The sequence below is a fragment of the Macaca nemestrina genome, chromosome 14, assembly GCF_043159975.1.
Source record: "Macaca nemestrina isolate mMacNem1 chromosome 14, mMacNem.hap1, whole genome shotgun sequence".
Taxonomy (NCBI): domain Eukaryota; kingdom Metazoa; phylum Chordata; class Mammalia; order Primates; family Cercopithecidae; genus Macaca; species Macaca nemestrina.
The window spans coordinates 106602595-106626823 of record NC_092138.1 but is presented as its reverse complement, the minus strand read 5'-3'; the positions used below and the strand labels follow the sequence as shown (position 1 = coordinate 106626823).

At 41.6% G+C, this 24229-nt stretch overlaps 1 protein-coding gene and 1 pseudogene across 7 annotated transcripts in view; both read left to right on the top strand.

Annotated features, from left to right (window-relative positions):
- LOC105463909 (nuclear receptor subfamily 6 group A member 1) overlaps positions 1 to 24229 on the top strand; it is a 259220-nt gene that overhangs the window by 168726 nt on the left and 66265 nt on the right. Inside the window, exon 1 of one of the 7 annotated variants that reach the window (XM_011711333.3) lies at positions 9981 to 10137. The exons of the other annotated variants lie outside the window; for them this stretch is intronic. Within the exon in view, the coding sequence (XP_011709635.1) occupies positions 10122 to 10137 (16 nt within the window). The 5' untranslated portion in view covers positions 9981 to 10121. Of the gene's footprint in view, positions 1 to 9980; positions 10138 to 24229 lie in introns of those variants that run through there. 7 annotated transcript variants of the gene reach the window in all.
- LOC105463908 (ran-specific GTPase-activating protein-like) lies at positions 4311 to 9796 on the top strand (annotated as a pseudogene).

Genomic DNA, 24229 nt, shown 5'->3' with positions numbered 1-24229 from the left:
GAAAGAAGCTACTGAAATAAGCCAGATGGGAGATAGTGGTGGCCAAGACTGTGAGAGTGATGACAGAAACAAATAGATGGATTCAAGATTTATTTGTGTGCTTTAATTTTTATAAAACAAAAATAGAAATACAAAGTAGTATAATGAAGCCATGTACCAGCCTCAACAACCATCATCCAATGGCTAACACTGTCCCACTCATACTTCCACCCATTCATTTTCCACTTTATTTTGAAGCAAGTATTAAGTATCATTATTTCATTTGTTAATATTCCAACATGTATCCTTATCCTTTAAAAGTGTGGGGTTTGTTTGTTTGGTGTTTTTTTGCTTTTGTTTTTTGAGACAGAGTCGTGCTCTGTTGCCCAGGCTGGAATGCAGTGGTGCGAGGGTTTTTTGTTTTTAAGAGACAGGGTCTCACTCTCGCTCTGTCATCCAGGCTGGAGTGGCTGGAGTACAGTGGTATGATCACAGCTCAGTGTAACCTAGAACTCCTGGCTCAAGTGATACTCCTACCTCTCAAGTAGCTGGGACTACAGGTACATGCATCACTACACCTGGCAAATTTTTTGTAAAGATGGATCTCACTTTGTTGCCCAGGTTAGTCTTCCTAATCTGTAGATTTCTCCTCCATCTTTTTTGCCCTCTAAGATACACTGGTGGTTTGTCTTGTTGAATTTACCACACCCAGATGTTGCCGATTACATCCTTGTAATGTAGATGAATGTGTTCTTTTGAACTTTGTAGTTCTTTTATTTTAGAAGATGGATATAGAGACTTAGTCAACTTCAAACCTTCAGATCCAACATTTTTGGCAAGACTACTTCATGGGGGTGTTGAGTTCTTCCATCACAAGATATGTACTGTCTTGTTCTCTCTTTTTGTAATGTAGCAGCATTTGATGATTGGTATCTAGAATCTATTATTTCACAGTGTTATTCTAATTCCAGTATGTCTCATTTATTTATCAGCTGGAATGCTTCTATAAAGAAATTTATCCACAGCTGTTTATTACCCTGTGGTATAATTCATCTAGGAAAGGCAAGATAAATATTGATTTTTCCCCTTAATTTTTTTTCATTTTAAAAATTATTATTTTTTTCAAGACAGGGTCTTGCTCTGTCAGTCAGGCTGGAGTGCAGTGACACGATCTCTGCTCACTGCAACCTCTGCCTCCCGGGCTCAAGAAGCAATCCTCCCATCTCAGCTTCCTTAATTGCTGGGGCCACAGGCGTGCACCACCACATCCAGCTAATTTTTTGTATTTTTGGTAGAGATGGGATTTTGCCATATTGCCCAGACTGGTCTTGAACTCCTGGACTCAAAACGATCCACCCACCTCAGCCTCCCAAAGTGCTGGGATTACAGGTGTGAGCCACTGTGCCCTATTTAATAATTTTTAAGTGATGCTCAAATTATCCCATCTTTTTTTAGTAAATACCTCTTCAGCGTAGCTGATTCAGCTACTTTTGAGGGGGTAGAAAAGACAGGATTTATGACAAGGTTGTATGTGGGTGTAGTCAAAGAGGAGGAAGGAGCCATGGAAAGAGTGCCAGGTTTTTGGCTTGAGTGGTTGATGCCTTTCACTGAACAGGGAGCCCAGAAAGAGGAAAAGATTTTTAAAGGAAAACAGGTTTGGACTTGTCTGAGGTGCTTATTGATGGATACATCTAGGTGGAGATGCCCAGGAGGCAGTTGGATATCAGGATGTGAGATTCAGGGGAGCAGTTCCTGACTCCAGGACCTAGGATAAGGCTCAGTTGCTGAGTGTAGTTGACTCAGATTGGGATTATGTGCGTTATTTCTTGTTTGATAAAAATAGATTCCTTTGCCATCAGGAGCCAAGTTCTACCCTAAAGAAAGACTGCATAAGCCCCTGTTGTCCTTTTACCTGTGCCTATCCTTAGAGAGTTTAATTTTTAGTAGAGTAGAAAGGGATAGAATTGGTGCAGGTAGGATTGCCACTTGCTGTTTGGAACTGATCTTGTCAGATTTATTACAGCCAATCCCTCAATTAGAGGAGAGATCTGTGTATGGGTAGGATTTACTGGAGTTGGAATTGGGACTGGGAAAACTGGTTTTGGCTTTGCAGGAATGGCTGGCCTAAGGTGGTCTATTTGTATTCCTGAAGGGTTTTTTCCCTCCCTTTCCTATGTTGCTGCTCTCTGAAGCAACTCCTTCCTTCCTTCCTTCCTTCCTTCAGTCAACAAATATTCAAGCACTGGAGATACACTGGTTGGCAAAAATATGGGGCACAGTCCTTGGTCTCATATTTTGGAATCCAGTGACAGATACATATGTTATATATGTTAATCAAAAGATCATCAGCAACATGTGGTTCTACACTGATGCAGGAACCCGGCAAATGACATATTGATCAGGAACCTTTGACTACCAGTACCAGCCCTTCATTGTTGGAAGATTTAGTCTCAGGTAGGCTTCTAAATCAGAAAATGTATATTTAACAGAGGGCCTGACACATGGGAGACTCTGAAGTAGAGTTTGTCTAGGGGAAAAAACCTTTTGTGAGGTAAGATGAAAGAGTTAGAAAATGTGAAAATGAAGAAGAATATGAATGCACTATTAAGAAGTTCAGCAGAAGAACTGCACCCCACCCACACAAGACACACACCTCTCGAGGAGCCATCTAATTGCTTTAACGTATTATGAAAGCCTTTTATATACTAAACTGAAGACAGCCCTGGGCTTGACTCTTTGGAGTACATGAGATTAATAAGAAAGGATAGAATTGTAAAATAAAAATACTACTTGATGAGTAATGTCGTAGTATATTTTAGGGATCCAGGCAACGTGGAAGAAGGGTGCAATTTGACTTTGTCTGATTTTAAGTCTGGGAGAATGGAGTCTTAAAATATTTTACAGAGGAGGGGATTTTTAAATTGAGTCCAGTAAGATTAGTAAGTGGGAGTGGAAACTATAAGGAAATAGTGAGAAGAGTTATTCCAGGCAAATAGAATAGCTTAGTATAATATTTGCACTATAAGTAAGTGGGTCAGCATGGCTGGAGTAATGGGTACTTACAAGGAGTGGTGGGAAATGAAGCTGAAGAAGTTGGGAAGAGCTGGGTTATAGAGGGAGGGCCTTAGGAGTGTGGGCCTTTGTACCTTAGGTTCCTGGGAACCACTGATGGGACTCAATGAGATCATGCCACACTCACTGGGGGTATTTTATCTTGCCTTTTCCCAGAGTTCTCACATAGAACTGAGTTCTTTTTGGATAGAAGTCTTTTCCTATGTCATCTGACATTGTCTCTAGGTCACATAGATGGATGTATGGACAAATGAAACAACCAGAGAAGTCAGGGCTGAAACCAGAGTTGGCTTGGAAACAACTAACCTTCAAGTGGTCTACCTTTACAGCAGCACCAAAGGAGAAAGCCTGTCAATTTACTCTGCCCCAAGTTTGAGACTTGCTTTTTACAACTTTGATCTTTTTTTTACTTCAGCTTCACATGTTGCTTAACAGCAGTTTGAGCTGTTGCTGTGTTCAGAGCTAGAGTATTTATTTGCATTAATCTCTGGGCCAATCTGGGTCTTAATTGAGAAGAAGGTAAACAGTCATGGGTGCCATATGTGATGATTAAGTCCCAACTTGTTTAGACCTCTCAGGAGACACAATAGTTGACTGCATTTATATTTATATGCTCTGTATCTGATTCCTTTGTTTTCTTTTCATTCAAAAAGGACTTATTTATTCATATTATAATCTGTTCTTGATTGGGATACTTTAAAAATTCATGGATAAAATCTTGACTGGGGAATTGTGAGAAATTTTAAATGGAGGAAAAGCTCACCTTTTCCAGGTTCCTCAGTTTGGAGGTAGGAAACTTATCTAATTAAATGTCTTACACATATTTAAATTTCCTGGATTGTCCCAAAAATGTCTTTTTACAATTGTTTGGTTCAAATCAGGATCTAAAAGTACATATATTGCATTTGGTTGTTAACATGAGGCTGTTCTTTTTTTTGAGGCAGGATCTTGCTCTGCCGCCCAGGCTGGAGTGGGGTGGCATGATCACAGTTCACTGCAACCTCCCAGGCTCTCAAGCAACCCTTCCACCTCAGCTAGGATAGCTGGGGCTTCAGGTGTGTGCCATCATACTGGCTAATTTTTCACAGAGACAGGGGTCTCGCTATGTTTCCTAGGCTGGCCTTGAACTCCTGGGCTCAAATGATCCACACACCTCTGCCTCCCAAAGTACTGGGATTACAGGTGTGAGCCATCTTGCTGAGCCTATATAAGCATACTCTATAATAGTCTTGTTTTTCTTTTTTTGTTTTTGGTTTTTTTTTTTTTTTTTTTGAGACAGAGTCTCCCTCTGTCGCCCAGGCTGGAGTGCAGTGGCGTGATCTTGGCTCACTGCAAGCTCCGCCTCCCAGGTTCACGCCATTCTCCTGCCTCAGCCTCCTGAGTAGCTGGGACTACAGGCGCCCGCCACCACGCCTGGCTAATTTGTTGTATTTTTAGTGGAGACGGGGTTTCACCATGTTAGCAAGGATGGTCTTGATCTCCTGACTTTGTGATTCTCCCAGCTCGGCCTCCCAAAGTATTGGGATTACAGGTGTGAGCCACCGCACCCAGCCAGTCTTTTTGTTTGTTTGTTTGTTTTGTTTGCTGTTTTGAGACAGAGTCTCACTCTGTCGGCCGAGCTGGAGTGCAGTGGTGCGATCTTGGCTCACTGCAGCCTCCGTCTCCGGGGCTCAAACAATTCTCCTGCCTCAGCCTCCCGAGTAGCTGGGATTACAGGCGTGTGCCACCACGCCTGGCTAATTTTTGTATTTTTAGTAGAGACGGTGTTTCACTATGTTGGCCAGGCTGGTCTCGAACTCCTGACCTCAGGTAATCCACCCGCCTCGGCCTCCCAAAGTGCTGGGATTACAGGTGTGAGCCACCACACCCAGCCTTTTTTTTTTTTTTTTCTTAAAGCACACTCTGTAACAGTCTTTTTTTTTTTTTTTCTTTCCCCACAGCCAGTCATATTACTCTTACATAGCATTGGCGTTACAGAATCTTTTGAGATCATCTTTAGTCCTTCTCCTTCTTCCTTCAGGTCTTGAAATACCTTTCCTACTTATCTGCCTGTGGAACTTCAAGGTTCAGCTCAAATGTAATGCCCTGTGGTACCTCAGTCTATTCTAATGAATTGCTTCTTCATCTTTGTTTCTTTAACACTTTTCTTACCCACTTTAGTTACAGTACTCTTAACATACTGTCATTTATCTGTTTAGTCTATGTGCACTCCACGTGAGTTAGTATGGAGTGGTGAGAAATAAGGTTAGAGAGGTCAGCAGATGATGAGTGTTTCTAGGGCAAGGATCACATAATATTATTTTATGTCAACATAGCCAGCATAGTGCCTAGCTAATAGGAGACACTCCATGAGTGTTTGTAGACCTGGATTTTTAAAACCTGGTTTCTGGAATATTTTATTTTAGCTTCCAACTCTTGAGTTTTTTCCTGAACTATGAATTGTTTCCACCTCCAGGAGTTGAAGGTGTAACTGGAAATTGTATCCAAGGATGTTCTTTGTTGCTCTCATTCTTTTTTCACTTTCAGGAGCTTTGCTTCTTAGTTCCAGATAATATGAACTTCATTTGACTGTGATTTCATTATTCCTATTTAGGTGAATTAAATTACTCTTTCCCTTGCCATAGGGAACGTCTGTATCAAGGATCTGACAGATGAGAACCAGAGATCTTGGGCTCTTGTTTTTTGTTTTAACCTCTGTAAGTTTAAAAAGGAATTTTAAACATTTGCTGCATGGTCCTGATTTTCTAAAATGAATACAAGTCCCTCTCCTTGAAAATGGTCACCTGGCTTTCACTTTGCATCAGACATTCATTGAAGGGTTCTTAAAAACAAATAAGGCAGAAATGATTCTACTGATCATGTGGCCACTAGATTTGCTGTCTTTTGTTTTACCCTGAAGGACTAAATTCACATTACCCCTTCAGCCTCAAAATCTGCAGTCATCTTTGAGAGCGTCTGTTTGAATAAACATATGGGGAATGGTGTTAAACATCTCAAAAGAGGCTTTGCCTTTTCCTGTCCTCAAGATACGTGGTTTAGTGGAATAGAGGACTAGGATATTTGATTTTCTTCTCTATTGGTCTGATGACTCCTGCCTCTTCCTTTCTTTGAGCTTCAGCTTGTCCATCTTTAAAATGAAAGTGGAAACAACCTCTTGGTGGTTAACTAAGGTTCTGCCATTCATAATTTGGACTCCGTGGCCAGACGCAGAGGGAAGGAGCTATGAGTAGTCGCCGAGAGGCCGCGGAGCCAGCGATGACCGACTCAGCCGAGCCGCCGCCGCCGCCGCCGCTGCGCCCTCATGGCGGCTGCCAAGGACATTGAGGAGGACCAGGATACGTCCATTGAGAATGCAGACGAGTCCAACCATGACCCTCAGTTTGAGCCAATAGTTTCTCTTCCTGAGCAAGAAATTTTAAAACGCTGGGGGAAGATGAAGAGGAACTTTTTTTTTTTTTTGAGACGATGTATCGCTTTTGTCGCCCAGGCAGGAGTGCAATGGCGCCATCTCTGCTCCTGCCTCAGGCGCCCGCCGCCACACCCAGCTCATTTTTGTATTTTTAGTAGAGACGGGGTTTCACCATGTTGACGAGGTTGGTCTCAAACTCCTGACCTCAGGTGATCTATCCGCCTCGGCCTGCCAGAGTGCTGGGATTACAGGAGTTAGCCATCGCCCGCGGCCGAAGAGGAACTTTTTAAAATGGGGGCGAAACTGTGATTTGCCTCAGAGAACGATCTCCCTGAATGGAAGGAGCGAGCCACTGGTGACGTCAAGCTCCTGAAGCACAAGGAGAAAGGAACCACCCACCTCCTCATGAGGAGGGACAAAACCCGGAAGATCTGTGCCCGCCGCTGCATCACGCCAATGGTGGAGCTGAAACCCAACGTGGGTAATGACCATGCCTGAGTCTGGAATGACGAGTGCCCCAAGCCAGAGCTGCTGGCCATCCGCTTCCTGAATGCTGAGAATGCACAGAAATTCAAAACAAAGTTTGAAGAATGCAGGAAAGAGATTGGAGAGAGAAAAGAAAAGATCGGGCAAAAAACGATCATGCCGAAAAAGTGGCGGAAAAGCTAAAAGCTCTTTCGGTGAAGGAGGAGACCAAGGAAGATGCTGAGGAGAAACAATAAATCTTATTATTTTATTTTTTTTCTCTCTTTCCCTTTTTTTTTTTTTTTTAATTTTACCCTGCCCCTCCTTTTTGAATTGTTTTTATTTGGTTTCGTTTTTACGAAGGATGTTATATAAAGAACTGAATTTAAAAACTAATAACTTGGACTCCATTAGATTTGCAGTATGCAAATGCTACGTATGTTTGGATTTATAATTTTGTTCATCTACTTTTTTTCCACATTTCAAAGCCAGTATTAAAAAGTAGAAAATGTTGATTTCCTGTTTTCTCTCTTCTTCCCATTTATAAATTCCAGTAGCTCTGTTAATCTTAAATGACTTTTCTTCTCTCTCTCTCTTTTTTTTATTTTTTTTTTAAATAGGGATGAGTCCACTCTGTTGCCCAAGCTGGAGTGCAGTGACTATTCACAGGCCACAATCAGTGCACTGCAGCCTCAAACCCTTGGCTTCAAGCCTTCCTCCTGCCTCAGCCTCCTGAACAGCTGGAACTACTGATGTGCACACGCATCCCCAGCTAAACAATCTTACTTGGAGCCGCAGTTAAAAATTAGTGTTTAGGCCAGGTGTGGTTGCTCATGCCTGTAATCCCAGCACTTTGGGAGGTTAAGGCAGGTGGATCACTTGAACCCGGGAGTTCAAGACCAGCCGGGGCAACATAGACTCCAATCTCTACAAAACATTTTTACAAATTAGCCAGGCATGGTGGTGCGTGCTTGTAGTCCCCTGTAGTCCCAGCTATGTGGGAGGCTTATGCGGGAGGATCTCTTGAGCCCAGGTGGAGGCTGCAGTGAGCCGCGATTGCGCCACTGCACTCCAACCTGTGTGACAGAGTGAGGTCCTGTTTCAAAAAATTAAATAAATAAATAAGATTTAGAGTTCATCTTTTGCATTCACATGGGCACTGTGGTGTGTGTTCATCTTCTCTTCCCTCTTCCTCCCAGTAGAGTCTATAAAGTGCTCTCAAAAAACTTGTGGGACTGACAGTGCTGAAGAAATGTGGCTCCATATCCAAAGATAAAACTTAATTGTCTCATTAAGCTATGTTAAAGATTTGTTCTCAGGCTTATGGGTGCATCAAGGATTGCTAGTTGGATTCATCTTGAAAATCAAGGTATCTGCTTCAGTCTTGGTAGCAGAAATTAGACTAATAGCTCCTTATTCATCTTGTCCTCCAAAAGTTGGTGCAATAAAGCACAGAGGCTTACTACACCTCTGTTGTGTACAGATATTTCTAATAAATCCATATCCTTCAGGGAGACAGAGAGCTGCCCTTTAAGTGTTTCCAATTGAGTAGCTTTTTGCTTCTGGACCTTCCCCTTCCATTTTTTCCACCCTCATTCTATTTGTAGTCACTTTACTAAAATCATTTAAGAACTACATTCAATCCACAGGGACTAAGAAGAAAATATTAATCTATGGGGTTGGGGTGGGGGTGGGAAAGCTGGTCAGTATATTTATGATGGAGTAAAGTGTGTCATGGCAGTGGCAGAATATTTATTTTTAGACAAATTGTAGCCTTTTTCCTCCTCTAAATCATTGGTCACTTTCTCTTTAGGCCCTACTTTGTAAGATGACCCTAATGCTCTCTATTGGTTAGAAAAGCCCTCTAGTAATGGTAGTAGCAATATTTGCCATTCAGTTATATGGCTGCTAAGTGACAGATTCCAGTCCTACTCCAGGAAGGGTCTCCTTTTTCTGGAATACTGCTGTAAAGTGTGCATAGCCTTTAAGTTATTCCTAAAGCTAAATTGGGAGGGGAGATTTCATAGAATGAACCATTTGACACAATTAAAAAACATTTATCCTCAGGAATCAGTTTCTCTTGGGGCCATTCCACCTTCTTAGTGGAACTTGCGCTTTTATTGTGTCCTGATACTTGAATGTTTAGCTGAATGTTTGACATCATGTGCCATTAGCACGTGGCTCCAATTTGCCAGCCTTTGGGGTACTGTGGTAAGGTATGAGTGTGTATGTGCACACTTGGTGTTATACACTCTGCTGCATGCTGCTGGTGTGGTTCACGAATCAGGGAAGCTATAGCATGATGTTGTTTAAGATCTTCCGAGTTTTAGGGGAATGAAGCAAGAAGCTTAGTTTGAAGGTGTAAACTTTTGGCTAAGGATGAGGATGGGGGGTGGTGAAATTAGTAACTTTTGCTTTGTAAAAGGATTTTGCAGACTGTTTCCTTTCTCCAAACTAATGTGTATAATCAGAGCATTCTTTCAAACTAGTATAGATAACCAGAGCATGGAAATGAAGGGCTAAAGTAAGCCCTGCAAACAACTCTTAGCTCTATGTATTAATTTTCTTAGAGGAATTTGCCTTGTCATTGTTTATTATAATGACAGAAAACAGGGAATCCCACTCCTGCACGTCCCCCATACCCCCCAGAAAAACCCTACATACCTAACATTGAGTTTCCGTTTTGTCTTTCCCTTAGGCCAAAGGTTTTGGCTTTAAATTTTCTAATCCAGTACGGAAGACTATAGCATAGAATAACTCTTGGAAAAAAAAAAAAAAAGAAAAGAAACCCCATATACCAGAATCCTTTTAAATAAATTATTTTTAAATGCTGCCTTTTAATTTTAGGATCTTAGCTTAAATAAGACTGGAAGAGAATTTCCCATGAAATGGTTCCCATAATAGTTTTCAGAAAGACGTGCTAAGCAGTATTGTTAACTAAAGAAAATAAGTCTATCAGTTCCACTTAGATAACCTTTGGTAATAAACGAACTCCATACACGTTGTGACCTTAGAGCCTGAACTTTGTAATCACATGACCAGCTTGTAAACTGACCTGTGAGGATGACTGTCGTAGTCCCGGCTTAGAGAAATTGACCAAGTGTCGGAAGGGTAGTCATCAAGCTGGACTTGTCCTGTAATCTCTGTTTCTTCATGGCTGCAATAGAACTTTTCAACAGACTACAAGAAGCATGAAATGGAGACATGGGAAGGTAAGGAACAGTCTGGGGCCCAAATCTAAGGGTTAGAAATTTTCTTTGAAGGTTTAGAGCAAATAGCCTTGAGGGAGAAGGGAGGCAGTCCACAGACAACTGTTTTTTTGTGTCTTTGCAGAATTCAGCTAGAAAGTTTTCATGTATGTAGCAAGTGGCTGTAAATGTTTTGGAATGGAGAAAGTAATTGAGAGAGAGAACTGCAGTGAATTCATTGTTGTGGTTGATGAAGAGCAGAAGAAGGGGGATTCATTTAAATTTTATAGTGACTTGAAAAAAATTAAATTTACGTTTCAGTACGTAGATAAAATTTACATTAAAAATTGTTCTGTGTATTTCTTGACAGAAGTTGTTTATATTTTCAGTTCCTTAATCCAGTTCGCTATCTGCCAAAACCTTATTTACTACCGTTAATTATAGATAGAATTGGGGTCATGAGGCCATTGATAAGGCAACCTCATCCTCTGTGGGGGAACTTCTATACTTTACAGTTTGGGATATAAGACTAAGCCATTGCTAATTTCTTTTTAAGTGGGTTGCTTTTTAAATGGGTACATTTTCTGCATGTGTGTATATGTAATGAATAGTCACTAGTGTTACAACTTGTTTATTTGGGATAGTCTCCTAGTTACGTGAGAAACCCCACTTTTCTATAACTTTATTATTTAGGCCAGGAAAGACAGAGCTGAAGGAACAGATAAAATGGATGAATCTTAGTATTAAAGTTTTGCCATGTTTATAAAGTACAAGCTAAGAGTTTGCGAAGAGTTTGATTTTCTTAAAGGCAAGCACTGCTGAGAAGAGTTCCCGACTCTTTGAAGCAGTTGATAAATTTCTAGGACTGGCATTAACCCTACGAAATAGCTGGTCCTGGGAAAGCTTCCCAGCCCCTTGCAGCATGGCTAACATCTGCCATAGGCAGCTTTGCAGTTTCGTTCTCACTCTGGGGATGCACAAACCAGGAAAGTGGGACCCCCTCTGATAATAGCATTCTTTTTAGTAACCTTGGGCTTCTTTCCTCCCTTATATGTTGTCCCCCAGCACCTTATATACCAGAAGTACTGGTTTTTAGTGTAAGTTAGCAGAAACAAAAGAAAGTTCGTAGAAAATACCAGTTATATGTAAGGCCTGTTACTTATCTTGAACAGCCTCCTCTCCCAATATGCGCAGAAATTCTTTGTTAAATTATCCTGGATATACTAGCTTTTCCAAAAGGGAGTAGTTTAAGAAGTAAGATTTGCTTTGGATCTATTGGACAGGAGTTTAGGAGCTGGCAGAGTCCCAGAGCAGTTATTACATGAGTTTAGAAGGAATGACTCTGGAGTATTTAGATTTTTTTTTTTTTTTGACCAGCTTGAGTCTCTTAGTGATATGTAGTCCGCTAGCTCTGAAAGAGAAAAAAGTTTTGCACAGGAAGTTCTCCCCTGGTTCATATTTAAGTTTTGAAACTTCAGTTTTTCTTAGCCATTCAACTGCAGAAAATAACTTACGGTACCAAAACAAGAACTTTCATAAAATAAGGAAATGAATTTAAAACTGTTCACCTGAATCTTTCATTGAAAATTCTAGTAAAGCAAAATGAATTATCCCAGTTGAAGGAGGTTTTTGGAAGCTTAAGAGGCAAAATCAACTGCTTACAAAAGAGGCCAGTGAAAATGCTACTGTAAAAAAAGCATTGCCTGGTTTTAGATATTGGGCCCTTGTCCATTTAAATTAACCTTTGTCACAGCTGGGCATACAAATGTTTTGTTTTAGTTCACAGAGGGTTAACTCTATTCAAGCTTTCACTGTGGCAGGCCTGATCTGTGGAGTCATACAATCTGGTCTTTCAGCCCTGCCAGTCGCTAGGCAGGAAGTCTTATTTCTTAAGCTATCTTTCAGAATGGGGGTTGGGATTTGGAGAAAGGTGGGGGAAGGGCTTTGGAGCATCTGTAAGGATCAATAACAGAGAGAGAGAGCCGCAAGAGAGGCCATTGTGCACACTTCAAGATAGATGCAGCCCTTGTGCATGGCCCCTGCCTGGCAGGACAGACACCTAAAACCAAAACAATGACACCGAATGAATTCTCTGTGAAAATTAGATTGCCGCTTAAAGGAGAAAAATACTTGAGGGCCCTTTCAACGTTGGGGAATATTCTCATTCCTCAACTTGCAAAGATTAGGCAACCCCCACTAGAAATAACTCCAAATTGATTTTTAAATGCCTTTTGTCCTCATGCTAATACTGTATTGAATTGGAGAGGGTGATCATTTTGGTCTTGGTCACATGCATCAAAGCATTGAGTAAGTAATCTTTTTTTCTTCTCTCTCTCCCCCTCTCTCCTCTCTTCCTCCCTCCCTTTTTCTCTTCTTTTTTATTCTAATGTTTGCTTTACCCTATTGGTTTTGGAGGCATCATTAAGGGAATGAAAAAAATAAGATTTGGTTAGGATTTGAGTAACACATGTGTGAAATCCCTCCCCCAACAGCTGGTATTGGCTCTCGAAACTTCAACTGAGCTAAACAGATGTTCCTAGTGTGTTGTTTTGAGATAATTTAAACCAGACTTATAGTCAAGGACTCTACAAAAATCGTAGATTTGATTTTTAAATGCACTGAAGTTGTGATATCATACTACATCTTAATGCATAGTATATAGGTGTTAAGTAAAAACACCTGAGCTTAGGAAAGTGCGCAATTCCGCCAATGAAATTGTGATATTTAAAACACTACCAAGTTTGTTATTCTTTTACTTCAACCCAGATTTTCATTTTTCAGATTCCCCTTTCCCAAACGCTGTAACATTCCTGTTTTACTGTATCCTTTTCCAGAAGACTAAGGCATTAATTCAGTAGGTACTTTTTTGATGCAAATTATTTATGGCAGTTGGAAAGAGTAATGAAGTCATTGCCACCTCTCTTCCACTAAACCTCCAAAGTACTGGTGACAACTGACTGGTAACAGCTGAGAAAAAATGGAATCCTAAACAGCCTTAAATAGTCTCCCAACTTGAAATCTTCCAGGAGTAAATGCATAAATGAACTGGGGGTGCATAATGTGGCTTGCAGACAGACAAATGGAATAAGGGGAGGTGGGGAGACCTGCACTTGAAATTAGCAAGTTTAGTTTATTCTAAGCTTCTTAAGTTGAAAACTGACATATTCTGGACAATTTTGACCTAGGAAAAATACCTGGATGCCTTACACTGTCTGGATGTTTTTAACCTGTCTGTAATCAGTACCCTTTTGCTGGGGAAAATGATGTACAGGAAGAAAATCTGATTTAATCACCATAAACAGTACCACCTTGACACAATTGATTCTGCGCCTCTGATACATTGTAATTCTCCATTAATATTTAAACCAAAGAATTGATTGTTTTAATGGACATTTTCCAGGGACATACAAATATTACTAACAAAACTTGGAAGTTCAGTTACCATTTCCGTTGTATTAAAATGGGGTATGAAACCTACCATGACCCTTTTGAACAATGTGGTCTTTAATGTGTATTAGGGGGAGGGCCTAGTGAAGGAAAAGCCATAAAAGTCCTCAGGGTTCAAGATGAGGTTGAGATTTTGGCCCATTGCTTTTGTCATTTTCACACACAAACATCACTGCAATCATGTTTGATTTAGCATCCTTAATACAATGAGGTGGGAGAACAAAAGGATATCAGAGGCACAAGTATGGAAGCCAAACAATCTCCTACCTCGCTGCCACCAATTTTTTCACATCATTCTTTTTTTTCTGTTCCCCTGCTACTGGGGTTTCTTTTTAAGCCAAGGAAATTAATCTATTTGCAGGAATCTTCTTTTTGCATGCCTCAGTAGTTTGCTTGGGCAGTTGAAAAGCTACATTTCAAATGGTTTTTAGCCATGTGAAAAGTCGTTTCCTAAAAACTTGGGGAAAACACTATAATTAGGAAAAATGCATCTACCCATATTTCAAGGTTAAGAGTGGGGCGAGGGGTGGCGGGGGGGGTGTTCCCACTGCACAGCTGTTTTACATATTTTGAAAAGCCTGATAGATGTAAAGGTCATTGCTAACTCTAACCGGGTCTTGATGCTCACACTGTGATCCAAGGACCTTGCATTAATTAGGATGAGAAGCATGGCAGGTCAGGAGTCAACCGGCTGGTGAGCCTCCATGGATTGTTAGTGGGACCAATCAGAATTCCTGTAGGATTTTTAAACCATTAAAAAAAAAAAACAAAAACTGCTGCTGCTTCTGTTGCCTCTGGATGGATCCTTTGGTCTGTATGGCAAGGACTCGTCCCCTCCTGCCCAGATGGCTCATAAAAACTTGGCTACATATATGGCTTTGCTACAGGCTTCCTGGTGTTGGGGAAAGAACCTCATCAGCTTGACTCTGTCACTTGGCCAAGTCACTTGACCTCTATGAACCTCAATTTCCTCATATATGCAACAGAGGATAGTAATACCTATCTCATATGACTGCTATGGGAATTAAATAAGAAAACTGTCAAGAGTGCCCAGAACATGCTTAACATGGCTTGAATTGAAATGAGTTTCAAAGAGGAGCAAATTTAGGGAAATTAAGAAAGAGAATTCTTGGGTGAGCCTGTGGCTGGTGGTGTTTACACTCTAAGGTCTCCAGGGAGTGCCTCCATTCGGTAGGCAACAATAAGGGAGGGGCTCTTTGGAAATTTAGCCTTGAAAATGCTGTACAACCAGTGGGGCCAGCTGCTGAGCCTTCTAGAACCAATTGCAATGTTAATATGCTATTCCTGTGGTAGTGATAATTAGTCACGAATGGGTCCCTGCAAAATTTGTGGCCTTTTCTCTACAGAAAGTCTTTGACAGTTGTGTTGATTGGAAGAAAATGGAGAGGTGATGGGCTTTAAGGTAACAGAGATGTTAAATCATAATCAGGAAAAGAGGGGTAATAAAGTTAGTCTTAATTTCCTGTGTTTTGATAGATAGATGCCAAGACAATTGCCATGACCATGTTTAATAGCCCTTTCTCAGGAGCTTTACCATGAAGTAGTGAAGTTGGGAATGTTGTTAGGGTGCTAATCATTGCCTTACTAACTTTGGAGTTGTCAACCTCTCTACCTTCTGAGTTCAGGGGTTATATCAATGGCTTACTATTCTGATCTCTGTATATAAAATTATTATGCAACTAACATTCATCAAGCATTTCCTGTTTTCTAAGCATTGGGAACAGAGGTGAGTTAGAATTCCTCACCTAAACTGCAGATCTCCTTTTTGAACTAGAAAGAAGGAAAAATAATTTTAATGTTGCTTAACAGATGTTGAATATTCACCACTTAAAAAGTGGAGCTTTTGAGAGTGATTAGGGGAGAAGATGAGCTAGCAGTGGGATTTGCTCTCTCTTTGGGGCCCTATATTTATTTGAGGGGTTTTGCTTTTTGGGTTTTTTTTTTTTTTAAACTACTTTTGCTAGGTGTTTCTTATGACTTACTTGCTCTTCCAAATGTGTGACTGCAAAATAGAATATTTTAATATTTTTCTTAATATGGTAAAATTAGACGCTGGATTACAATTGGCAAAAATGTAGAGGGAGTCTAAACCTCATTTTTCTGTTTCTCTGTTAGCACCCTATTCACCACTAGCAAAATGTTTTCCTTTCTATGAGGTTTCAGCATGTCGCCTCAGTGTGATGGCTACAGTAGACTAGCTTTGCTTTTTTTTTTTTTTTCTTTTTTTTTGGCAGAGTCCTGCTCTGTCACCAGGCTGGAGTACAGTGGTGCGATCTCGGCTCACTGCAATCTCCATCTCCTGGGTTCAAGCGATTCTTCTGCCTCAGTCTCCCGAGTAGCTGGGACTACAGGTGTGCGCCACCATGCTCAGCTGATTTTTGTATTTTTAGTAGAGATGGGGTTTCACCATGTTGGCCAGGATGGTCTCAATCGCTTGACCTCATGATCTGCCTGCCTCAGCCTCCCAAAGTGATGGGATTGCAGGCGTGAGCCAAGGTGCCCAGCCAACTTTGCTTTTTAAAGGAGCTTATAAGTTATGGATAACTTATTAAGTATCAGATGTATTTATTTATGGTATATTAAATAACCACTGCACAGAAAATGTATGTTTTAGACATTTGAAAAAAGAACAAAGCAGATACCATTCGAGCATTTAATCTCAAAATGTGCACAAGTCAGTGTAGAAAGAAGAGCAATGCAAATGAACGGCTTGGCAACCTGTAGGTGGTAGCCATCAAGTCTTGGCCTTGGTCTTTATTATAAGAGTATGTGTACATGCACACTGTCATATGCATTTATGTGTTTTTGTTTGTAACTTTGCTATGAGGTAGTTGTTAATTGCTGCTGACAAGAAAATCTGCCATCCTCGACTCTTTTATTCCACTGGGAGCAGGAAGAGGGAGAGGTGATTATGTGCCACAGTGAGTGTCTTTTCCCGTCACTGGATATAGTCCGGCCGTACCATTGTTTCAACCATGAACCAGTTACTTTAAGAAACTGACCATCACATTGTTCTGGTTTTTTTTGCTTTGTTTTGTTTTGAGACAGAGTCTCGTTCTGTCGCCCAGGCTGGAGTACAGTGGCACAAACTCAGCATGATCTTGGCTCACTGCAGGCTCCGCCTCCTGGGTTCAGCCATTCTCCTGCCTCAGCCTTCCCAGTAGCTGGGACTACAGGCACCTGCCACCATGCCCGGCTAATTTTTTGTGTTTTTTAGTAGAGACGGGGCTTCACCGTGTTAGCGAGGATGGTGTCGATCTCCTGACCTTGTGATCCACCCGCTTCGGCCTCCCAAAGTGCTGGGGTTACAGGCGTGAGCCACCGCACCGGCAACACATTGTACTGTTAAGATTCCAGGTTCCTAGCCGGGCCTGGTGGCTCACACCTGTAATCCCAGCACTTTGGGAGGCCGAGGTGGGCGGATCACGAGGTCAGGGGTCGAGACCATCCTGGCTAACACGGTGAAACACCATCTCTACTAAAAAAATACAAAAAAATAGCCAGACGTGGTGACGGGCGCCTATAGTCCCAGCTACTCAGGAGGCTGAGGCAGGAGAATGGCGTGAACCCAGGAGGCGGAGCTTGCAGTGAGCTGAGATCGTGCCCCTGCACTCCAGCCTGGGCGATGGAGCCAGATTCTGTCTCCAAAAAAAAAAAAAAAAAGAAATCTAGGTTCCTTTAGGATATGTAGAAATTAATTTTCTCTCAGCACTCCTGCTCTTGTCCCCACATGCCATTTGGAATCACATACACTAAAACATTTGCCATAAGTTACCAACCTGATGCGAGAGAAAAACCATCTACCATAGAATAGTTTTAGTATGGAAAGTCCATCATATATCATATGCTGACAAGAACTTGGACTCGATCTATTAGTTCTTTATTTTCACTAACCATTAGTCTTACCAAAGTGAGCACTTTGGAGAATGATAAATGTCTTGTGAGGAGCTTAGGAGGGAGGAGTTCTAGTTTTGTAAAAGTGTTGACTTGAAAGGCTGAGGCAGGAGGATCACTTGAGCCCAGGAGTTCAGGGCTGCAGTGAATTATGATCTTGCCACTGCACTCCAGCCTAGGCTATAGAGCAAGTGAGACTGTTGGTAGGGAAAGGAAATTATTGATCCAGTGCCTTAGGGAAGCAGAACCTTTGGTTCTGATGGCTGCGTTAGTAAAGTCATGTGAATGTAATGTGTAAAAGAGTGCTCGTTTGCATTGTTGAAGCTTCATAATTTGTGGTCTTAGTGATGAATGCAGACTCCAGCACTTTCTCTGAACATTGTTACACGTGGAAGAAGTTACAAAAGCACTTTCTGGGCAAATAAGAATGGGAATGGCCAATAATGCACATGTTTGTGTTTGGGGCCTATTTTTCTGAAGCTGCTGAGAATTTCGGAAAAAGTGGTCTTTGGCAAGGTAGTGGGCAACTACATTTTTTACCTTCATAAAACATACGGTTTCACTTAAAGCATGCTAATTGGTCTTTCTTTCACCAGCGCCTCAGAACTGTGAAGGGACCTAGGGAGCTGATTACTGAGCTTTGAGCATTGGCACAAGGTCTCTGGGCTGGCTCACCAGTTTGTCATCTGGAGTTCTTATAAACTGTGCTTTGATTTGCAAGTAGAGAAGTGATAGGCATACCTCAGAGATAATTGCGAGTTTGGTTCCAGACCACTACAGTAAAGCAAGTCACTCGAATTTTTTGGTTTCCCAGTGCATGTAGAGGTTGTGTTTATACTATAGTCTGTTATGTGTGCAGTAGCATTATGTCAGAAAAAAACTCTACATACCTTAACTTAAAAATAATTTATTGCTAAAAAATGCAAACAACCATCTGAGCCTTCAGTGAATCATTTTGCTCCTATGAGATCTTGCTGCAGTGTTGATGGCTGCTAACTGATCAGGGTGGTGGTTCTTGAAGGTTGGGGGATGGCTATGGCAGTTTCTTAAAATAAGGCAATGAAGCCAGTTTTATTGATTGACTCCTCCTTTCATGAAAAATTTCTCTGTAGCATGTGATGCTGTTTAATAGCATTTTATTCACAGTAGAACTTATTTCAGAATTGATGTCAGTCTTCTCAAACCCTGCTGCTGCTTTATCAATGAAGTTAATATAATATTCTAAATCTTTTGTTGTCATTTTAACAGTGTTCACCAGGAGTAGATTCCATCTACAAAGAAACCTCTTTCTTTGCTCCTCCATAAGAAGCAGCTCCTCATCCATTAAAGTTTTATCATGAGCTGGGTGTGGTGGCTCACACCTGTAATCCCAGCACTTTGGGAGGCCAAGGCAGGAGGATTGCTTGGGCTCAGGACTTGGGAACCAGCCTGGGCAACATAGTGAGACCTCGTCTGTACTAAAATTTAAAAAATATTAGCTGGGCATGGTGGCACACGCCTGTAGTCACAGCTACTTGACAGAGTGAGGCAGGAGGATTGCTTGAGCCCAGAAGGTGGAGGCTACAGTGAGCTATGATTGCACACCACTGCAGTACAGCCTGGGTGACAGAGTGAGACCCTGTCTTGAAAAAAAAAAAAAAAAAAAATTATCATGAAATTGCAGCAATTCAGCCACATCTTTAGGTTACACTTCTAATTCTAGTTTCTAGCTGTTTTCCCCACTTCTACATTTACTTCCACTGAAGCCCCTCAAAGTCATCCATGAGGGTTAGAATCAACTTCTTCCAAGCTCTTGTTAATACTGATATTTTGGCCTCCTATGAATCATAAGTGTCCTTAATGGCATCTAGAATAGTGAGTCCTTTCCAGCAGGTTTTCAGTTTACTTTTCCTAGATCCATCAGAGGAATCACTATTGCAGCTATAACCTTATGATATGTATTTCTTAAATAATAAGACTTGAAAGTCAAAAATTACTCTGTGATTCATGGGCTACAGAATGGATGTTGTGTTAGCAGACATGAAAACAACATTCATCTGCTTGTACATCTCCATCAGAGCTCTTGTGTGACCAGGTGCGTTGTCAATGAGCAGTATTTTTAAAGTTATCTTTGTTTCTGAGCAGTAGGTCTCATCAGTGGGCTCAAAATATTTAGTAAACTACTCTATAAACATACATTCTGTCATCCAGGCTTTGTTGTTCCATTTATAGAATACAGGTAGAGTAGATTTAACATAATTCTTAAGGGTCCTAGGATTTTCTGAATGGTGAGCATTGGCATCAACTTATCAACTTAAAGTCACCAGCTGCATTAGCTCCTAGCAAGAGAGTCAGCCTATTTTTTGAAGCCAGGCATTGACTTCTCTCTAGCTGTGAAAGCCCTTAGATGGTGTCTTCTTCCAATACAAGGCCCCTTCATCTGCACTGAACATCAGTTGTGTAGTGTAGCCACCTTCATCATTGATCTTCTGGTAACTTGCTGCAGCTTCTACATCAGCACTTGCTACTTCACCTTGCACTTTTTTTTTTTTTTTTTTTTTTGAGATGGAGTCTCACTCTGTTGCCCAGGCTGGAGTGCAGTGGCATGATCTCGGCTCACTTCAAGCTCCGCCTCCTGGGTTTATGCCATTCTCCTGCCTTAGCCTCCCGAGTAGCTGGGACTACAGGCACCTGCCACCACGCCCAGCTAATTTTGTTTTTGTATTTTTAGTAGAGACGGGGTTTTATCGTGTTAGCCAGGATGGTCTCTATCTCCTGACCTCGTGATCTGCCCACCTCAGCCTCCCAAAGTGCTGGGATTACAGGTGTGAGCCACCGCGCCGGGCCCACCTTGCACTTTTAAGTAATGGAGACAGCTTATTTCCTTCAACCGCATGAGCAACCTCTGCTAGCTTCAAACCTTTCTTCTGCAGCTTCCTCACCTCTCTCAGCCTTCATAGAATTGAAGAGAGTTAGGGCCTTGCTCTGTATTAGGCTTTGGCTTAAGAGAATGTTGTGATTGGTTTGCCTTTCTACCCAGACTACTAAAACTTTGTCCATATTAGCAGTAAGGCTGTTCTTCTTTCTTATCATTTGTGTATTCACTGGAGTAGCACTTTTAATTTCCTTCAAGAACTTTTCCTTTGCATTCACAGCTTGGCTCTTTGGAGCAAGAGGCCTAGCTTTCGGCTTATCTTTGCTTTTGACATGCCTTCCTCATTAAGCTTAATGATTTCTAGCTTTTGATTTAGAGTGAGAGACATGTGGCTCTTCCTTTCACTTGAACACATAGAGGCCATTGTAGGGTTATTAATTGGCCTAATTTCAGTATTGTTGGGTTTCAGAGAATGGGGAGTCCCAAGGGGAGAGAGGGAGAGATGGGGGAATGGCTGGTCAATGGAGCAGTCAGAACACATACAACATTTTTCGATTAAGTTCACCATCTTATTTCAGTGCGGTTCGTGGCACCCCCAAACAATTACTAACATCAAAGATCACTGATTACAGATGACCATAACAGATATAATAATAATGAAAAAGTTTGAAATATTGTAAGACTTACCAACATGTGATACAGAGACACAAAGTGGGCACATGCTTTTGGAAAAAATGGTACTGATGAGACTTCCTTGATGCAGGGTTGCCACAAACCTTCAATTTGTAAAAACTGCAATAAAGCGGCTGGGTGCGGTGGCTCACGCTGTAATCACAGCACTTTGGTAGACCGAGGCGGGCAGATCGCGACATCAGGAGATCGAGACCATCCTGGCCAACGTGATGAAACCTCGTGTCTACTAAAAATATAAAAATAAGCTGAGCGTGGTGGCATGCGCCTGTAATCCCAGCTATTCGGGAGGCTAAGGCAGGAGAATTGCTTGAACGCGGGAGACAGAGGTTGCAGTGAGCCAAGATGCTGAGATTGCACCACTGCATTCCAGCCTGGGCAACAGAGCGAGACTCCATCTCAAAAAAAGAAAAAAAAGCAATAAAGCCAAGTGCAATAAATAAAATGATATATGCTCATGCACTGTTCTTTCCTTCTCTGACATTCACTAGTGATTGCTCTGTGCTTGGTATTGGTATTGAGCTATATATTAGGGATACAGAAAAAATAAGACTTTCTCCCTGCCCTGTGATGTACACAAGTCTAGCAGAGGGAAATAGATCCTCACGTAAATAAGTGTAATGAAGTGTTCAGGGCACACTGATAGCAATACTGTAGAGTACAGAAGTTGTGCAGAGGGCAGAGTGCTCATTTGTGAGTACAGAAGTTGTACAGAGGGCTGTCAGGTTAGGCCTCACTCAGGAAGTCGTCCTGAGAGACTAATAGATGTTTGCCAGGCTGGTGAAGTGGCAAAGGGTCTCCTAAGCAGAGGAGCAGCATGAGCACATGCCTGACAATGTGAAACAGCCTGAGCGAGTATGCTGTGAGTTCTAAGACTCATAGGACAGAAGTATTGTTTGGTTCTAGATACAAGGGAAACCGTAGCAAGAACTTCGATCTGTGAGTGAATGCCCTGCCCCTAAACAGAAGAGAGCACCACTCACGTTCTTGTCAGTCTTCTCCTTGTGAATATGTTGAAGAGATTAATGTACCTTGCTAGAAAGAGGCACAATTCTGCCTCAGAACTAGAGGCCTAGATGCTGGAGGTTTAACGCTTCAAGAAATTGTTCCTGGGATTTAGGGAGAGCATGCTGTAGCCTTAACCTTGTTACAAATTGCCAGGTACCTCAGAGGGAGAGGCCTCAGTTAAGTGGTTGTAAAAAGTTATACTCTGTGAAGGGGTCATCTGTCTTCTACGGGAATGTTCCCAACAGAAAGGAAGACTGTTGTATTTTTTTAATGAATGGAAAAATAGAGTCTTAACTTTTTCCACTAATTTAAACTAAAGGTTTCTTTTGGTTTTCTAGAGCAAGGAGTGAGCGTGGGTGTGGGGGGTGTGTGTGTGTGATTTGCTGAGCAATCATATATTTTTACTTACATCTTGTGAAATGTTGATTACCTAATGGCCAAAGCATTTGTTTTTGGATAGATAATTTGGGGTGCTTCTTTTTTTTTTTTTTTTTTTTTGAGACAGAGTTTCACTCTTGTTGCCCAGGCTGGAGTGCAATGGCATGATCTCGGCTCACTGCAACCTCCGCCTCCCGGGTTCAAGCGATTCTCCTGCCTCAGCCTCCCGGGTAGCTGGGATTACAGGCGTACACGACCATGCCCGGCTAATTTTTTGTATCTTTAGTAGAGATGGGGTTTCATCATGGCCACGCTGGTCTTGAACTCCTGACCTCAGGTGATCCGCCCACCTCGGCCTCCCAGAGTGCTGGGATTACAGGCGTGAGCCACCACGCCCAGCCCGGGGTGCTTTTGTACAGAAAAATTGAGTGCTTTGCAGGGGAAGGGCGTACTCTTCTACGAATATTGATTTGTGTAATCTCTGTAACCACCTCCACAGTCATGATACAAAATCATTTTCTGTCTTTTTTTTCTTTAGAGAGACGGAGTCTTGCTCTGCTTCCCAGGCTTGAGTACAGTGTGCAATCTCAGCTCACTGCAACCTTGAACTCCTCAAACGATCCTTTTGCCTCAGCCTCCTGAGTAGCTGGGATTACAGGCACACACCACCCACCATGCCCAGCTAATTTGCTTTCTTTTTTACAGAGATGAGGTCTCACTATATTGGCCAGGCTGGTCTCAAATTCCTGACCTCAAGCAATCCTTCCACCTTGGCCTCCCAAAGTGCTAGGATTACAGGCATGAGCCACTCCACCTGGCCCATAACTGTTTCTTCTTCTTCTTCTTTTTTTTTTAATGTTTAAGTTCAGGGGTCCATGTGCAGGATGTGCTGGTTTTTTACATAGGTAAACATGTGTCATGGAGGTTTGTTGTACAGATCATTTCATCACCCAGGTATTAAGCCTAGTATCCATTAGTTATTTTTCCTGATCATCTCCCTTCTCCCACCCTCTGTGCTCTGGTAAGCCCCAGCGTGTGTTGTTCCCCTCTATGTGTCCATGTGTTCTCATCATTTAGCTCCTACTTATAAGTGAGAACATGCGGTGTTTGGTTTTCTGTTCCCACGTTAGTTTGCTAAGGATAATGGCCCCCAGCTTCATCCGTTTCCCTGCAAAAGACATGATCTTTTTCTTTTTTATGGCTGAATAGTATTCCATGGTGTATGTATATCACATTTTCTTTATCCAATCTATCACTGATGGACATTTAGTTTGATTCTGTATCTTTGCTGTTGTGAATAGTACTGCAGTGAGTGTACATGTACAAGTGTCTTTATAATAGAATGATTTATATTCCTTTGGGTATATACTCAGTAATGGGATTCCTGGGTCGAATGGTATTTCTGGTTCTGGGTCTTTGAGAAATCACCACAACGTCTTCTACAATGGTTGAACTAATATTCACTCTCACCAAAAGTGTGAAAGTGTTCCTATTTCTCCACGGCCTCGCCATCATCTGTTGTTTCTTCACTCTTTAATAATTGCCATTCTGACTGGCGTGAGATGGTATCTCGTTGTGGTTTTGATTTGCATTGCTCTAATGATCATCGATGTTGAGCTTTTTTTCATGTTTGTTGGCCACATAAATGTCTTCTTTTGAGAAGTGTCTGTTCATATTCTTGACCCACTTTTTTAAGGGGTTGGTTTTTTTCTTATGAATTTGATTAAGTTCCTTGAAGATTCTGGATATTAGACCTGTGTCAGACGGATAGATTGCAAAAATTTTCTCCCATTCTGTAGATTGTTTACTCTGATGATAGTTTCT